We start from the raw sequence: 15,287 nt of genomic DNA, 5'->3' as shown, positions 1-15,287 counted from the left end.
ATACCATGGGGGAAGACCACCACCCCAATTTGGACAGCTCTGTCTTCTCACATATTGGGAGCTAGATGTCATTGTGTCCCCTGAACCCAAGAGCTATCCTCACTTAATGTTTTCAAGCCAGAGATGAACTCCTACGGACCTGGCTCAAAAATGATGGGAGCATCAGGGACCATGTTTAGTGTTCCTCTCCCCCAAGGAACCTGGCCTCTTAAGTCCTCCTCTGGTACCAGTCAGGCTCACCTGGCCCTTCTCTTGGCCTGGCGGAGCTGACTAAGTCCTTGCTTCCTAGAGTGCAGCCCAATCGAGAACTGTGGACCCAACCCACCCATTAAAGGTGCTCTGCACCCAGACTGTCTTGGCTGAATGGATTTCCCCACCCCAAGTAGTAGGTGACCAATGAGTAAAGGAGACTTGAAGGAAAGGCAAGTGACTGTAGTGGTTTGAAGGAACCCAACCTGCCTCCCCATCCCAGGCCCCGCTGTGTCGCCTGATGCACAGAGCCTGGTTTGCAAACTAACGGTGATTTATTGTCAGCAAAACAGCTCGGGGGAGAAGCCAGAACTAGCTGAGGGAAGGCACTATGGACAGTGGGTATCTGGGGTCTGTGTGGGACATGCATCAGTGCTTCCAGAACAGCTCTGGCCACCACTGGGGCCTGGGTCTTCAGAGGCAGAGCCAGGGTCTTGGCAGCTGGTAGAGGTCAGAGGGCTTGCCAAGGAGTTAGGTCTCAGCTCTCCCTGGCTCATCTGCAGCAGGCCAGTCAGGGCGATCATCTCTGCCTCACTGAGCCAGGTGGAAGAGCAGGCCTGGGATGAGGAGGGGCGCACAGACGAGGACATGATGGGGGGTGGGAGCAGCAGCTTCCGAGTGCCCACTGCCTGAGGAAACAGGAAGGGAAGTTCATCCCCCCAGGCCTTGCTTGGAGGAAGAAAGGAGGGAGGCTCACTCTTACCTGCTGAGGGGGCTTGGACAGGTACAGGGGAACACGCTGCCCACAGGGTAGCAGAGGGTCCAAGAGAAAGACATCTTCATAGCCTGTCACTGGGAGCCCTAAAGGAGGAGAGCCTGCTAGCTTGGTGGCCTTGGCCTATGTTAACCCTCACTGCAGCTGCCCCAGAAACATCCAACAGGTGAGGGGCCAGAGAAGTACCTGTATCCTTGGACACTTGTGCTTCTTCTGGATGCCCTGAGGTAGGGACCCTGCCCCAGTCATCATACATAGGCCAGGAAGGATGACACAGTGTCCTGCCGGACAAAGATGCGCCTGACCCACAGCTGGGCCCCTGTGGAGAACAGGAAGTGACTGTTGAGTGGCTCCATCTCTCTTATGGCACCTCTGCTACCTGGTGACTGAGCCTCGGATCCCCCAACTCACCACCAGCTGAGGTCTTGCATTAGCCTCGTGAATGGGATCCCAAAGTGGCAGCGGGGTCATCCTTGAGGGGGTGGCCTGGGAAGTCATCTGGGGAGAAAGAGGTACTGCGAAGAAAGGAGACAAGAGTAGAACAGGCTCTAAATCTCTGGGGCTTTGTGGGTGTAAACAGCAAGATCTGGTGCCTACCTGGGGCTTCCACAGTCCGCTCAGGAGCCAGGTGATTGGAGGTCGGAGGCGGCAGCTTTCTTCCGGGCTCAGATGGGCTGAGGGCCTGGGGCTGTGGACTGTGTGAAGGGAAGGACATGCTCTTCCACTCCCTTCCCTCCCCAGGGCTGGCTTAAGTCAGTCACAGGACCAGCAACCCATTTCCCAGCACGGACCTCCGAAAGCGCCCATCGCGCCTCCTAGCGGCCCACCAAGCCCTCACCTGTCCTGCGCCGGCGGTCCTGGCTTTTCCGCGGTTTCCTCTCCACAGCTCCAGTCCCCGCCGTGGTCACTGCCCGTGGACAGGCCTGCCTCCTCGTTGGCCTCCTGCTGGCCGGTGCCCCACGGCCCAAGCCAGGGCAGCATCCTGTGTCTGGTGGAGCGCCAGGCAATACCCACCCCTGCGCCCGCGTGGGGTCCTGACTGCACAGGCGCCCAAGTCCTTAGCCTACCTCAGAGGTGTCGCCACGACGCCTGCGCCAGTTTCTACAGCCACGTGGCACGCTCCCGCCAGGTTCTCAAGGGCTCCCCCTGGCGGCAGAGCCATGGGGCACTTGTGCCCTTGCAGCCCCTCTACCCAGCACAGAAACATCAGATTACCCTGGGACCCACAGTAGGGCCCATGTACCCAAGAAGCTCGCGCACTCACAGACAGGTACACAGCTGAGGGCCAACCTACAGGCCTTTGGGCTTTTCTTTATTGTGTTTGACACAACATTCTTCACCCAGACCGGGGTCTGCACCCGAAGCAGCCTAAGGGCAGGCAGATACCCAAGCGCAGTGCTACACACAGGGCCGTGGTCACCAAGTCCTTGTTAATTGGCAGGGCCCAGGTGTCATCTGTTCCCAGGACAGCTCCGGTGGTGGCTGGGGCCAAGAGCCCTAACCTCTACCCCTAAGGTTGTTCCAGAAGTGCGTGAAGGACAGCAGCGATGTGAGGGAGGCCCCTTCCAGGGGCCCCCTCCTCTTCCAGGATGTGGTGGGGCTGGCACAGGGACTCCTGGGGGGAGGGGCCCAGGTTAAGTTTTCCCCTGGCATTCCCCAAGCAAGGCTGGCGGGGTGGAGGGAGTGGGGGCACGCTCCTGGTAGACACATGGAAGCTGTCAGCAAATGACAGAAGGGTGGTAACACAGAAGGCTCAGGGGCAGGAGAGGCCTGTCATTTCCAAAGGGAAATGCTTGTATAGGCAGGCTGACATAAACGGAGCCCAGGCAGGACAAGGCCTGGCTGCAGCAGGAGCTCACACAGCACACACAAAAGTGACAATCTATACAATTTATACACAGAACCAGGGGCCCATAATGGGCCCACATCCCCTACAAATATAGAGTTCTCTCTCTCTACAAAATAGAGATAATTTAGCTCCCCCATAGCAGCCAGTAGGGGGAGGGAGGTGAGAAGGGAAACAGCCAAGGTCTGTCATCCCTCTGGGGGACAGAGGGCTGGCTAGTGGGAGGACATGAAGGCACCATCAGCACTAGTGGGGTAAAGGGCTACTGTGGGCACTAGAGTGGGGCTTCTGAGGTCAGTGTCTGTGAGGGGTACACTAGTGTCTTTGGTAGGGGCTGAAGGCACCACCGGTGGGGACATGGTTGAACAGGAGGACTTATAAATAGAAGGTAGGGAATGAAGGGCAGCGTGGGTCCTAGGAGCCCAGGAGCCGAGTGTACACGGCATAGAGCAGCAGCATGGAGGCCACGTAGAAGAGGAGGAAGCCACCCAGACCAGAGGAGGGCTGGGCTGGGAGGGGGGCCTTGCCCCCAGCCAGGATCACAGCCTCCAGTGTGGTCCGAAGCCCCTGGGTGGTGCCCCGGAGGAGATCCGAGGGCGAGCACAGGTCAGCCTGGGAAGGGAGGGCAGGGCAAATGGACAAGGGCAAATGACACATGTTAGAAGCATCGAGCCACAGACCTTCCCACCCTTGCCTTCACAAACCAGGACCACAGCCAGAGCCATACCAACAAGCAGACATGCAGGACAGGGAGACAGGAGGGAGAGCAGGGCAGGACTGTGAGGGGTGGGCCCAGGACACAGGCTTCCTGTAGAATTAGATGCCCAGTGGATTGAACCCCACCCCTCATGCATGGTGTTCAGCTGAGCCCAGAGCAGAGTGGCCCCATACCTCAGGGACACCCATCTTCCGACAGGCTTCTAAGAAACTCTCTACATTCTTCCGAGACTTGAGGGCACTGAGCTTTGGCTGGGGGTGGAGGGAATAGAAGAGTTGGAAAGGCACAGCCCCAGTCTTGCCCCACCCCCTCCCTCCTCCTGCTCCCACTGACCACAGCAGGTGAGGGCACATGAATGAAGGGTACAGAGCGAGGCCGTAGCTGGTTGGCCAACTGGCAGAGGATGACCCCACTGGCGAGAGCCTCCGTCAGGTCCTCAGGCAGGGGCTGCTGCAGCCGTGACTCAAGGACCTGGAAGCAGAGACAAGAGAAGCAGGTGGGATCAACAGAGAAGTCACTCCATCCCTTCCCCTCCTCGATGACAGTTCTGGGACAAGGAGGAGTTGAGGGCTGTATGGGTCCTGAGGAAACAAAGGGGAATGAGGTGCCATGCTGGGCCAGGCCTCTGTCTACACAGATACCACTCTGCTCACCTGTCGAAGTTGGGACATGAGTTCCTTCTCATCTAGAATCTGAGGAGACGGCCGAGGTCTCACAATAGACTCTGGAGAGGAAGGGCCTGGGAGGTAAAGGGAATGGGGACAGCTCTGCTTCACTGATAAACTTTGGAGCCAGCTCCAACAGTCTCACACCAATACCACCTCCTGCCTGGGAGATTTTTCACAAAAAGGGACAACACCCTGGGGCTGGAGAGTTGGCTCAGAGTTTAACAGCACTGGTTGCTCTTCCAGAGAACCTGGGTTCAATTCCCAGCACCCATATGGCAGCTCACAGCTGTCTGTAACTCCAGTTCCAGGGGATTTGACACTGCACACAAGAGTATATACAGGCAAAACAGCAGCACACATCAAACAAACAAACACAGGAATAACGCCCTGAGAGACACAGGTCCCACAACATAGGAGTCCTGAGGGCAGACTCACCTGAGCCACTCTGAGAGGATGAACGGAAGAGGAAGCTGTTTGGTCTCTGAATGGAGCCCAGTGGCCTGGGGACAGGAGCTGTCACTGGGGGAAAGCCAAGGGCAGGCAAGAGACACTCCTCAGTGGCCCACTCTTCCCCCAGGCCTCTATGTCCCAAGCACCCCGAAGCCACCATCTAAAATGCTATCCCTACCTGGTCCAGACACAGGGGTGGGCTCCTGGGAGATGGAGGATGGCGTAGGAGCTCCCTGCCCCCCTGAAACTTCCAGTTGGGTAGCACTGGACTTCGGTGGGCCACTGAAGGAAAAGAAGGGACTCAGAGAAGGCCACGAGGAAGGTGTAGGGAGATAGATCTTGGGAGGACACCTACTTGGAGGTGGCCTGTGTGGATGAGGCCGAAGCACCCGTGGCTCTGGTCCCCCGCTTCAGGACACTGGAAGAAGCAGATGAGGGATAAGCTGGACAGTCAGGCCACACATTCAGAAGAAGGGAAGGGTTTTCATCTGCCTGCTGTCTGTAGCTATCCCAGCCCCAGGCCCTTACCTGTCCCTCCTGGGGGATCCCCACCCCCCACTCTGTTGTTGCTGCTGCCTCCGCTCCCGCTCCTGCCACAACTGCAAAGTGTCTGGGTGCCGCCTCTCCTCCCCTGCAGGCTCCTCCCGCCTGGCAGAAGACAGGACAAGAGAGATCTTTGTCAGGTAAAGGGGAGGTGCCAGGGCTGGTGAGTATGGGGCAGCCCAGTGGGTTTGGGGTTGGAATACCTGCCGCTCCCTGTCCTCTCCACATCCCCTGCTACAAGGCTTAATTCAGAAGGTAGCTGCTCCTGGAGAGAGAAGAGCAGAGGCTGACACAGGCCTGGTCCCCCGGGGTTGCACCAACTTCCCCATTCAGTGCCCCTTCACCTGGACAGGGACATAACTGGGCCCTCACCTCAGCTGCATTTCGCTCTTCATCTTCCCCCAGAACATGGCTGTCAATGAAGTCAACCTGCTCCAGGTCTCCATCGCCTGCAGGGCCAGGGCCAGGGTGAGCAAACAGGAGGGGCTTCCAGGCCCACACTCACCCTTCACCCTCTTGGGCAGACTCCCTTGCTCACCAGAGCCATCTTCCCTCTGCTGTCTGGGCACCCGGGGCTCCCGGGCCAGCTCTGAGATCCGGAATGACAGCTCTGAAAAATCATCTGTGGACTTTGAGGCAGAGAGGCAGAGATGGGTCATGTGCTAATCTATCTGCAGGGCTGAGGGCCACAAGGGTTCAGGCCTGAAGAGTCTGAGACTAGGGTCAGGTGGGGAGCCACCAGCCTCCTGGGGATAGTGAGGAGGAGTCCCAGCCATGACTTCTTACTGGGGGGGTGGGGGTATCAGGTACAGGTCCCCAGTACTGAGTCCCTCCCAGTGGTGACATCCTCAATGTCCTTACCAAGGAGGTCCTTACCTCATTTCCTGACCACCTCTTGCTGCCACTGTCAACACTATGGAAGCCCGAGTCCAGGCCGCCATCATACCGACGTCCCGGAAATAAGTCTTCAGCAGGGCTGGAGCAGCCAGGGAGACCTGATCAGCTCCATGCTGGCATCACCCCCACCCTCCCACTGGAATCCAGGGGTGGTCTCTGGTCCCAAGGACCTTCCTTCCCTCACCAAGGGCCTTACCAAGGACTAAAACCTGGGGGATGGGAAGGGACCAGGTCCCCAAGGGCAGCTCCCCGCCTTCCGGCCTCCATTGTTAAATACTTGAAGATATGAAGTTTTCCCTTCAGACAGATCTGTGCGAGGGGCACATGTATAAGAATGAGGTGACTCCCCAAGCCTCCCATGCTTCCTAACAGCATCACTGTCCTCAACGTCCATCCAGGCTGCACCTTACCTGGGCAGGTGGACTCTGTAGGGGGTTGCTATCCAGCAGAATGACCTGCAGGTGTCTGAGGCGGCAGAAGGAGACCGGAATTCGGGAGACACGGTTACAGGAGAAATCCAGGCGGACCAGAGGAAGGTCCCCCAGCTCTAGGGATGAGCAAAGGGAGAGTTAGGAGATGCGCAGGCCTGAGGCCTTGAGTTCTCATCCTTGCCCTTGGCTCTGACCAGCCAGTCACTCCTGGCTTCATCATAGCCCTCCACCCTGGCTGGCTCAGCTCATTTCCCAGAAGAAACCTGCTCCTCTCCCCACTCACATCTGAGCTGAGCCAGATCTACTCCAGCTGCTGCACAGACCTATGAATCCTCCTCCCCTGCCCGCCCCCACTGAAATCCACTCTACATTCTCAAGTGAGCAGCACAAGACAAACCAACTGATGGTCACTGCATAAAAGCCTCCTATAGCACATGGCCATGGCTGCTGAAGTCGGGTGGGAATGGTGTGCAGAAGGGCACACAGTTCAAGGCCAGCCTCAGCTACATGATAGTGAGTTAATTCAAGGCCAGCCTCAGCTACATGAGAATCACAATTAATCAACCAATCAATCACTCAATCAGTAAGGAAGCCTATTTTCCAGTCTCATGTCTTTCAAGCTTTACCTCTTTTATGAAACTTTCCACACAGCTCAGGATCTTGGAATTCACTGTTCCTTCATACTCAAGCAGCATTTGACCGGATCTTTTATGGCCCAGGGAGAACTCCCTACATTTGTGCCCTACTGCTCGGACTAAATCTCAGGGTTAGATACTTAAATCATCAAATCCCTGATAATAGTGTTCTGAGGTGGGATCTATAGGAGGCAGGTAGTGGGTCATGGGTCTCTCTGCATGACTGGATGACTGGAACGGGCTATTCCATGGATGGATTCACAGATTAATGGGCCATCAGAAGTGGCCTTCTATCTGTCATTCTTGTTCTGTGCTGCCCTCTTGTCATCCACAGACATGTGACACTTGCACATATAGATGTGTAGACACCCACAATAAATAAATACATGTTTAAAACAATTATGTTACTTGACTCTCAAGCCTCAAGTGCTGGCTCACACTTACAATCCCAGCACTTGGGAGGCTGCAATAAAAGGAATGTCACAAGTTAAAGGCCAGCCTGGGTCTCAATAAACAAAGGTCTCAATGAGCAATATAGCTCAGTTGGTGGAATGCTGACCTGGAATGCATGAAGCTCTAAGTCTGGTCCTCGGTACTGCAGAGACCAGACAAGGAGGCACATGCCTATAATCCCACCACTCAGGAGGTAAAGGCAGGAGGAAGTAGGGGTTCCAGGCCATTCTTGGCTACATACTGGGTTGGAGACCATCTCTCAAAGAACAAAACAGAAAACAAAGCCAGGTGGGGCAGCGCACATCTTTAATCCCAGCACTTGGGAGACAGAGGCAGGTGGATCTCTGTGAGCTCTAGGCCAGCCTGGTCTACAGACTGAATCCAGGGCAGTCAGGACTACATAGTGAGACACGGTCTCAACTCAACAAAACAAAATTCCTTAGCTTCAATAGTTTTGTTACAGTGACAGAAAATTAATTAAGACCCTTAGCAGACTTGGAAGGCAGAGGTCAGAGGCAGAAAGGGGCAGGAGGAGGCAGGGAAAATGGGTGACCATTAATTACTCTTGCTCTTCAAAACCAAGTTTGTGCCCTTCCTGCCTCACTCAAATCTGTCTTTCTAACTGCATCCATGCTACACATCACACTCCCCTTGCCTCCAGGGTTTGCATATGGTGTTCCTCCGCCTGCTTAGATGAAGGATGGAATGTTCTCCTTCTGAGGTCAGCCGTGCCTGAGCTTCAGGGAGATATCACTTTCCAGGCTCTGCAGAAGAGGCCTGCAGAGCCCGTCTCACTCCCTGGGCTCCCAAGCCTCTTGCTCTAGCAGTGCCCCATGAATGGCTGTCTCTCCTCCATTAAGTCCCTAAACCTTTGAGGGTTGGTCTCAGATCTCAATCACATCTATGGGGAGGGGAGAACCTGAAATGCAGGGAGCACAAACACCAGAACAATGCTGGCTGACCACAAGAAGATACACCTGCTTCCTGACAGAGACAATAGATATATCAAGTGTTGGTCTGCCATAATTACCCCACTGAACAGGGTTGCTTAGGCTCTCATGTCAGGACGCCCCCCCTCCTCCCCCACACTTCCAGTTTAGTCCTTGAGAGGAAGTTCAAGAGCATCACCTGACTAGTATTTCAAGAGCTTTTGCTGGGGTGAGGTGGGTATCTGGTGGGGCTTAGGATGTTACGGTTGACTGGCTTCCCTTCTATCCTTCTCTCCTAGCCTGTTCCACACTCATAAAAACACAACTAGGAACCCACATCTTCCCAGCCTCAGAGGGTTGTCATGATCAGGAGAAAATTCCACTTTTTACTGTTTGCTTTAGATACGGAAGATCCCTGAGCAACTGAGGCAAGGCTACTTTAAAAAAGATGGCTTGCCTATGCCTTCTCCAAGGTAAAGCATTATCTCAAACTCAGGGTTTGTGTCCCCTCCATTTCATATGTTGAAACCATAACCTTCAAAGTGATTGGTGCTAAGAAGTGGGGCCTCTGATGGTAATTAAGGTCATGAGAGCAGAGTCCAGAGAGAGGATTAGCATTCTATAAAATAGAGTTCAGAGACCCCAGGAGCTATCTCTGCTCTATGAGATGAGGAGATGGTGAGGTGGCAGTTTGTAATCCACAGAGGAGCCTAATACCACCTGACCACATGGCACCCTGATCTGTGAGAAATGTTAGTGCCCTTTGGAAGCCCCCCAGTCTACAGCATCTTTGTTAAGTAGCCTAGCTGTTGAAGGCGCGTGTGTGTGCGCGCACACGCACACGCACACACACAAGACATACACCACTATCTGCTGTGCTTCATTTTCCTTACCTTCAGGCAGGGTACTGAGCTGGTTCCTCCGAACATTAAGATCCCGCAGGGAACGGAGGCTGCACAGCTCCACAGGGAGGAACTGCAGCTCATTACTGCTCACATCCTAGGTCAGAGAAGGCACTGTAAGGCCAGGGGATCAGTAGAAATCGCTCTGCCATTGCTCTCTGGCTACTTGCTGTTTGTCCAAGCCTTATCCCCAAGGGTATCCTACTTTTCTCTAGCTACCCCCCAAAAGTCCCTGGTGCCTGGCTCAATAGTCAGTCCCTCTTCTGGCACTTGCCCTTGGTTCTTACAAGCTGCCGCAGGCTTCCTAAGGTGCTGATGTCTGGAGGCAGGGCTCCTAGCTTGTTGTTGCTGACAATAAGTACTCGAAGGGGCAGCTGGCAGATGTAGGATGGCAATGATGACAGCTGGTTCCGGCTGTGGAAGGGAGACAGGCAGCAGGCTCAGTTTCCAGGCAGGACACCCCAGCACTGGGCCTGTTCTGGGGAGCCAGGAGGACCACTCAGGCCAATAGCACTGGTCTCTGAGGTCTACAGAATAAGCTCCACTACCTGAGGTTGAGGTAGGTGAGGGCTGTGAGATTCCCCAAGGCTGGGTTCAGGCATCTCAGGCAATTGTGGTAGAGGCTCAGGCCTTCCAGGGACACCAGCTGGCACGCTGCCTCGGGCACCTCGGGAAACCGGTTCCGAGACAAGTCTAAGGAAAGTAAAGGTCAGGAAAGAGCTAAGGAAAGACTCCGCCCACCCTGCACAAGGGGACTGAGTGTCCCCTGAACCAGCTCCCCAGAGCTCCCTAACCCTAAAGAATCAAGCCCACAGGGCTGAGGAGATAGCTAAGTGGATAAAGTGTCTGCTGCACAAGAATGAGGATCTGAGTTCAATCCCCCAGAACCCACATATAAAAAGCCACATGTGGTAGTGTTCGCCTGCAATCCCACCACTGGAGACATGGGGTGGATCCTTGGTGCTCATTGGCCAGCTGACCGGACAGCCCAGGTCAATGAATAGACTCTGCCTCAAAAAAGTAGTGGATGGCACTTGGAAGAACAGTGAGATTGACCCTCTAGCCTCCACGGGCATGTGCACACATGTACACCCTGGCCCCCAGGGAAGACAACAAGCCACCTACAAACTGAAGCACATTACATACATGACCAGAAAGGCAAAGAGAAGGCCCGAGGGACATAGTCAGAGAAGCCCAGACTTGAGAGGGTATGGACACACTATAAACACCACCTTTAAATTTACAAATGAAGCTACATGTGGTGGCTCATACCTCTAACTCCAGCAATCAGGACGATGAGATAGGACAAGGCTCTGATAGCTAGACTAGAGACGCTGTCCCATCCCCCACCCCTCAAAATAAGACAAATGAAGAGTTCTTGTAGTAGTATGGCAAGGTTCTATAACACTGTGGTCCCGTGTTCTGAGATATCAGGAGAGTTGAAAGATGAAAGATCACAGAAGGGGGCTGTGCTTATATATAAGAAAACAGTCTTACCTGGTGTTGCCTTTAATCCCAGCACTCGGGAAGCAGAGGCAGGTGGATCTCTGTGAGTTCGAGACCAACCTGGTCTACAGAGCGAGTGCCAGGACAGGCTCCAAAGACAGAGAAACCCTGTCTCCAAAAAAACAAGAAAACAAAAAAGAAAAAGAAAAAAAGAAAAAGAAAACAGTCTTGAGGGACGGAAGAGAAGGCTCCATGAGTAAGCACATTTACCACACAAGCGTGAGGTCCTGAGTTCAGATCCCATCACTCAGATAAAAAGCTGGGCATGGGTAGGTACCTATGACCTCAGCGCTGGGGAACTGGGTGGGGGTAAGAAATCAACTGGGCTTGTGGGTTGTAGCTCCAGATTCAGAGAGATGCTGTCTTAGACAGTGAGGTGGAAAGTGATGGAGCAGCACACATAACATCCTCCTCTTCTGGCCTCCATACACACTTGAACTCACTCTCCCTGTTCCCCAAGGGGGGTGGTAGGAAGCCTGGTTAGGGCGGGATGTGACTTAATGGGCCTAGCACACAGAAAGCTCTGGATGTGATCCCAGCACAAGAAAGAGAAGCTGAAAACAGTAAGATGATAGGCAGGAAAGGTTAAGGGGATAATACAGAAACCCCTGGGGGAACCATAGCCCTTCCTCCCAGCTTCAACCTGCTTTCAACACGGGGAATTAAGAACAAGACGCAGGCTGGCTCTAGGGAGTAAGTAAAGCCCTGACACCTGGCCAGTTTTTCATCAGCCTCCAGGGTCAAAGGATTATAAACGTCTAGCTTCAGGGAGCCTAGGAAGGAAAGGCAGCAGGCTAAGCTGAAGTTCTCTTGAAGTCCTTCCCATTGGAGGTCCCTTGTCCCCAGGCTGGCTGCCCTATCCCAACCCCAACAGTCTTGGGTCCAGTATTTGCATTTACCTTAAGCAGAGCCAAGTAGTACAGGTGAGGAAGGGAAGAAAGGTCTTTACCCCCTCATCTCAAACAGTAGCTCACTATGGCAGTGCCTGTGGTTCCCTCCAGTGTGGAGACGCCAACCACAGAGCCCTAGAAGCTTGTGTTTCTGTTTGTTCTGTCCAGCACACAGACCTGGGAGGTGTCTGGGCCTTTTAGGGGAAATCCCAGGCAAGAGCTGTTGTGAGCTTCCTTAAGGGCTCTCCTTTAGGAGGGAGCAAATGCTAAGAGGAGAGGAAGTTGGGGACTATTCTCCAAGGAAATGCCTCTTGTGACAGGAAACAGAGTAAAAACAATCCATCGGTTGTGGCTTGTAGGATGTTTCCCAGGGGATATTAGCCTGATTCCCTACAAACTGCTCACTCTTCTTCTTTGTCCCAGCCCTAGTGAACACAGAGCTAGTGTGGGAAAAACAGTTCCAGAGAGGGTGGAAGGCCTGCATTGGGTCCTCCACCCATACCAGACACCTGCCTGTTTCCTTTGTGACCAGAGAGAGAGGGGGGTGGGAATGTACAGGAATATGTATTCATGGGAGTGGAGACCACGTTGAGATGGGGTAAGGGGTAGAGGGGCAGAAGTCAGGGGCGGAAGGAGCCCAGGCTGGAGGAGGCAGGGCTCAGGGGCACAGGATGTGGTCTGTGGGAGAATGATCTACACTTCTCCTTTGCTAGAAGTTGCCCTCCCCCAACCAGGTTCTCTACTAGTAGGTCAAGGGAATACGGTCCTTGGGTGTCAGGGGCGTCCACAGAGGGAACACACAGGGGTACAGCAAGCAGGAGAGGGTCCAGGATAACCCAGCAGCACAATGCTGAAGCTCTTGGCCTGGGGTGGAGAGCAAGGGAATGTACAGGATAGGACACCGGGTAACTCTGGGCTTCTGTCACACTCAGCCCAGGCCTAGAAAGTGCTCAACTTGGAGGGAGGGGACAGAGGACAGCTGGACATAATGGCACCCACCTGCCTAGACTGGGTTTGAAGAGACTGAAGGAGGCAGAGAGGGGCTTTCAGGAGGCTGGTATTTTCTCACACAATTGAACCTGCATGGGGGGGGGGGGGCTAGCTGCACCCTCAGCAGGAATGCTGGAGGAGGAGGCTGGGTGGGGGCAGGATCTGGGAAGGGCTAGGAGAGCTTAGTAGTTTCCCCCAAGAGTCCACTCACTGACACAGAGCCCTGAGGAAGTAAAAAAAAACATTTGGTCTTTGTCAGAAAACAAGCAAGAGGGGGGAGGGGAAAGGGAACAGACAGCTAGTGTCACACAGCTGCTGAGGTCAATCTGGAGCTTGGGGGTTGGGGGGACCTGGGAGCGGTAAGAATGGCTTGTGGGGCTCACCCATTCAACTGTATAGGGGGAAGAATTAAAAACCAGAGATTTAAACTTTTTCCTCTCCAGAGCTGTAAGGGGAGATTGTGTGCCAGGCAGTGGGTGTGATTGCAGGTGGGGAGGCACCTGCTGGAGCAGTGTGCTCTTTGATCCAGCCCTGTATCCCTCACCCTGGAGATGAGAGGAGCAGAAGGGGCCCTCACACTCCAGCCTAGACTGGGGTGGGGCTCCCGGAATGCAGTCCTGTGTTCTGATCCCCACCCTCAGCTGCCAGCCCAAGTTCATAAGCTGAAGCCTGACTCACCTGTCCTAGTACAGTCCCCAGGGCCTAACCATCAACAGAGGCGGGGTAGAGGGGACATGATTAGAGGGATCCCAAATACACAGCAGGGTGGAGGGGACAAGATTAGAGGGATCCTGAGGGCGAAGACTGGAAGGAGGTCAGCACTCCTAACTAAGAGATCCAATTTCCTTCCTTACAGTAAACTGCCTCAAGTTCCTTCCCTAAGGGAAAAGCAGAACCTGAAATGGTAATTCCAGGGTTCCTATGAGGTCACAGGCTCCACAGTGACCTCACAGAGGCAGGAAGAAGATAAAGGGGACAGGGATAATGGATGGAAAGTTCAGGGCGGGAGATTCACTTCTTTCACACAGACCGGCTGGGGTGGACGGCGGAGAGGGTCTGGGACTTGTGGAGACTGTGGTAAAGCAAGCAGAAACGTGGGATTGTTAGGGGCGATCCTCGGGAAACAGGTAACTGGGGCTGTTGGGATCGAGGTGGAGGAGATGAAGGAGTTGAAAACGACCAGAAGGATGAAAAAATGCAGTAACTACTGAGATTATAAATGGGGGCTTGCTTTAAGTGCCCATCACACCTAGGAACCAGGTGAAGGGCGGGACCACGCTACAGGTGCGCAATATGCAAATAAAGGGGAGGGTCCCATGGAGCTCGGCCAAAAGTTTTGTGTGCAAGCTTGAAACGAAATTCATTGTCCAGTAGTTCTTCCAGCGGGGAGGGGAGGTCGCAGGCTCGATGCCAATCCCGAGGGGCGAGCGAGCACTCAAGGCTGCCAGGTGAAGGGGCGGGCCTAGTTGGAACGCGAGGCGGGGCTATGCAAATGAGGGTCGCGGCCCCGTACCGGTCCCTTCCTCTTTCGGGGCACCGGCGCAACTCACCAGCCTGGGTGATGTCTGACAGGTCGTAACTGCGGGCCGCGCCCCGGGGGAAGTGCTTCAAACGCCGGTTGGACAAGTTCAGGGTCCCGGTGGCCACAGCCTCTTCTAGGGCTCGCTCTGCGCTGCGGCTCCCGGGGAGACCAGGAGACCCCGGCACGGAGACAGAAGCAGCAGCTTCCTCACCCCCGGCGGCGAGTGGGCCCGCTACCACCGCCGCCATCCGCTCCCGGCGGCTCCCGCTGCCTGACTGACGGCACCGGCCGGCCCTCCTCGGCCCTCCCCCACCTCGGAGCCTCCGTAGTCGCCGCTGGAGGGAGGAAGCGGGTCAGGAACTCCGCGGACCAATCATGAACCAGAGACCCGTTAGAACTGCCCAATCAGAAGACGCCAAGGGGGTGGAGCTTCTCAATTCCAGACTCCACTGAGGGACGGGAGGGGGTAAGAGCGGAGCATTCGCCAACGGCCGCGGCTTCTGGCCGGGCCGCCCCGAGCAACGACATCCAATCAGAACTCTGGAGGCTAGAGATGGAGCCAATGAGGCCCGCTCAGGAGGCGGGAACAACAGCTCTCAACTTCAAGGGATCGGAGACCCCGAGACCGCAAGCCTGAGAGCCAGGGCGCTTTCAAAGGAGACCAATTGCAATCTAGATACAGGCGAGTGACTGTCAAGACCACCAATTAGAACCTCGAGAGGGAACCTGTCCCGGCCTCTCCTGTGAGGGACGGCTCCGCCCACCAATCGCATAGGCGAGGAGGCGGGGACGCGTGGAGCGCTGAGACCCAGGTAAAGACTGAGCGCTGCGTGCTGGGCGTGCTGACGACGCAGTGACAGAGTGTGGTCCTCGCTGGACGTATGGGGAGCGAGCCAGCGTCCGGGAAGTTAGACAGGGCGAGGGCTGGCCCAGGCCTGCGTGC

The 15,287-nt window shown here is 55.0% G+C and overlaps 2 protein-coding genes across 4 annotated transcripts; both read right to left on the bottom strand.

Annotated features, from left to right (window-relative positions):
* Positions 1–505: 505 nt before the first annotated feature.
* On the bottom strand, positions 506–2,104 carry Sap25 (Sin3A associated protein 25). Of its 2 annotated transcripts, none has more exons than XM_027416244.2 (6): positions 1,803–2,104; positions 1,562–1,659; positions 1,376–1,479; positions 1,151–1,283; positions 953–1,050; positions 506–878 (listed from the first exon to the last, which is right to left on the bottom strand). In XM_027416244.2, the coding sequence occupies exons 1-6, from the start codon at positions 1,943–1,945 to the stop codon at positions 579–581; spliced, it is 876 nt and encodes a 291-aa protein (XP_027272045.1). In that variant the 5' UTR covers positions 1,946–2,104; the 3' UTR covers positions 506–578. The 2 variants fall into 2 exon arrangements, with proteins under 2 accessions (XP_027272045.1, XP_027272046.1); XM_027416245.2 differs by having other exon boundaries at positions 506–806.
* A 139-nt stretch (positions 2,105–2,243) lies between these two features.
* Positions 2,244–14,651, bottom strand: Lrch4 (leucine rich repeats and calponin homology domain containing 4). 2 transcript variants are annotated; one of them, XM_027416240.2, is made up of 18 exons: positions 14,373–14,651; positions 9,985–10,129; positions 9,724–9,850; positions 9,428–9,533; positions 6,497–6,633; positions 6,283–6,395; positions 6,066–6,165; positions 5,728–5,818; positions 5,562–5,638; positions 5,393–5,454; positions 5,175–5,294; positions 5,002–5,064; positions 4,825–4,928; positions 4,632–4,715; positions 4,182–4,267; positions 3,862–3,999; positions 3,702–3,779; positions 2,244–3,422 (listed from the first exon to the last, which is right to left on the bottom strand). In XM_027416240.2, exons 1-18 carry the CDS (start codon positions 14,590–14,592, stop codon positions 3,225–3,227), a joined length of 2,049 nt encoding a protein of 682 aa, XP_027272041.1. In that variant the 5' UTR covers positions 14,593–14,651; the 3' UTR covers positions 2,244–3,224. The 2 variants fall into 2 exon arrangements, with proteins under 2 accessions (XP_027272041.1, XP_027272042.1); XM_027416241.2 differs by having other exon boundaries at positions 2,244–2,579.
* Between the last annotated feature and the right edge of the window lie 636 nt (positions 14,652–15,287).

Source organism: Cricetulus griseus, chromosome 4 (genome assembly GCF_003668045.3).
Source record: "Cricetulus griseus strain 17A/GY chromosome 4, alternate assembly CriGri-PICRH-1.0, whole genome shotgun sequence".
Lineage (NCBI taxonomy): Eukaryota > Metazoa > Chordata > Mammalia > Rodentia > Cricetidae > Cricetulus > Cricetulus griseus.
Note: the sequence above shows the minus strand (reverse complement) of the source record. Positions and strands in the feature narration are given on the sequence as shown.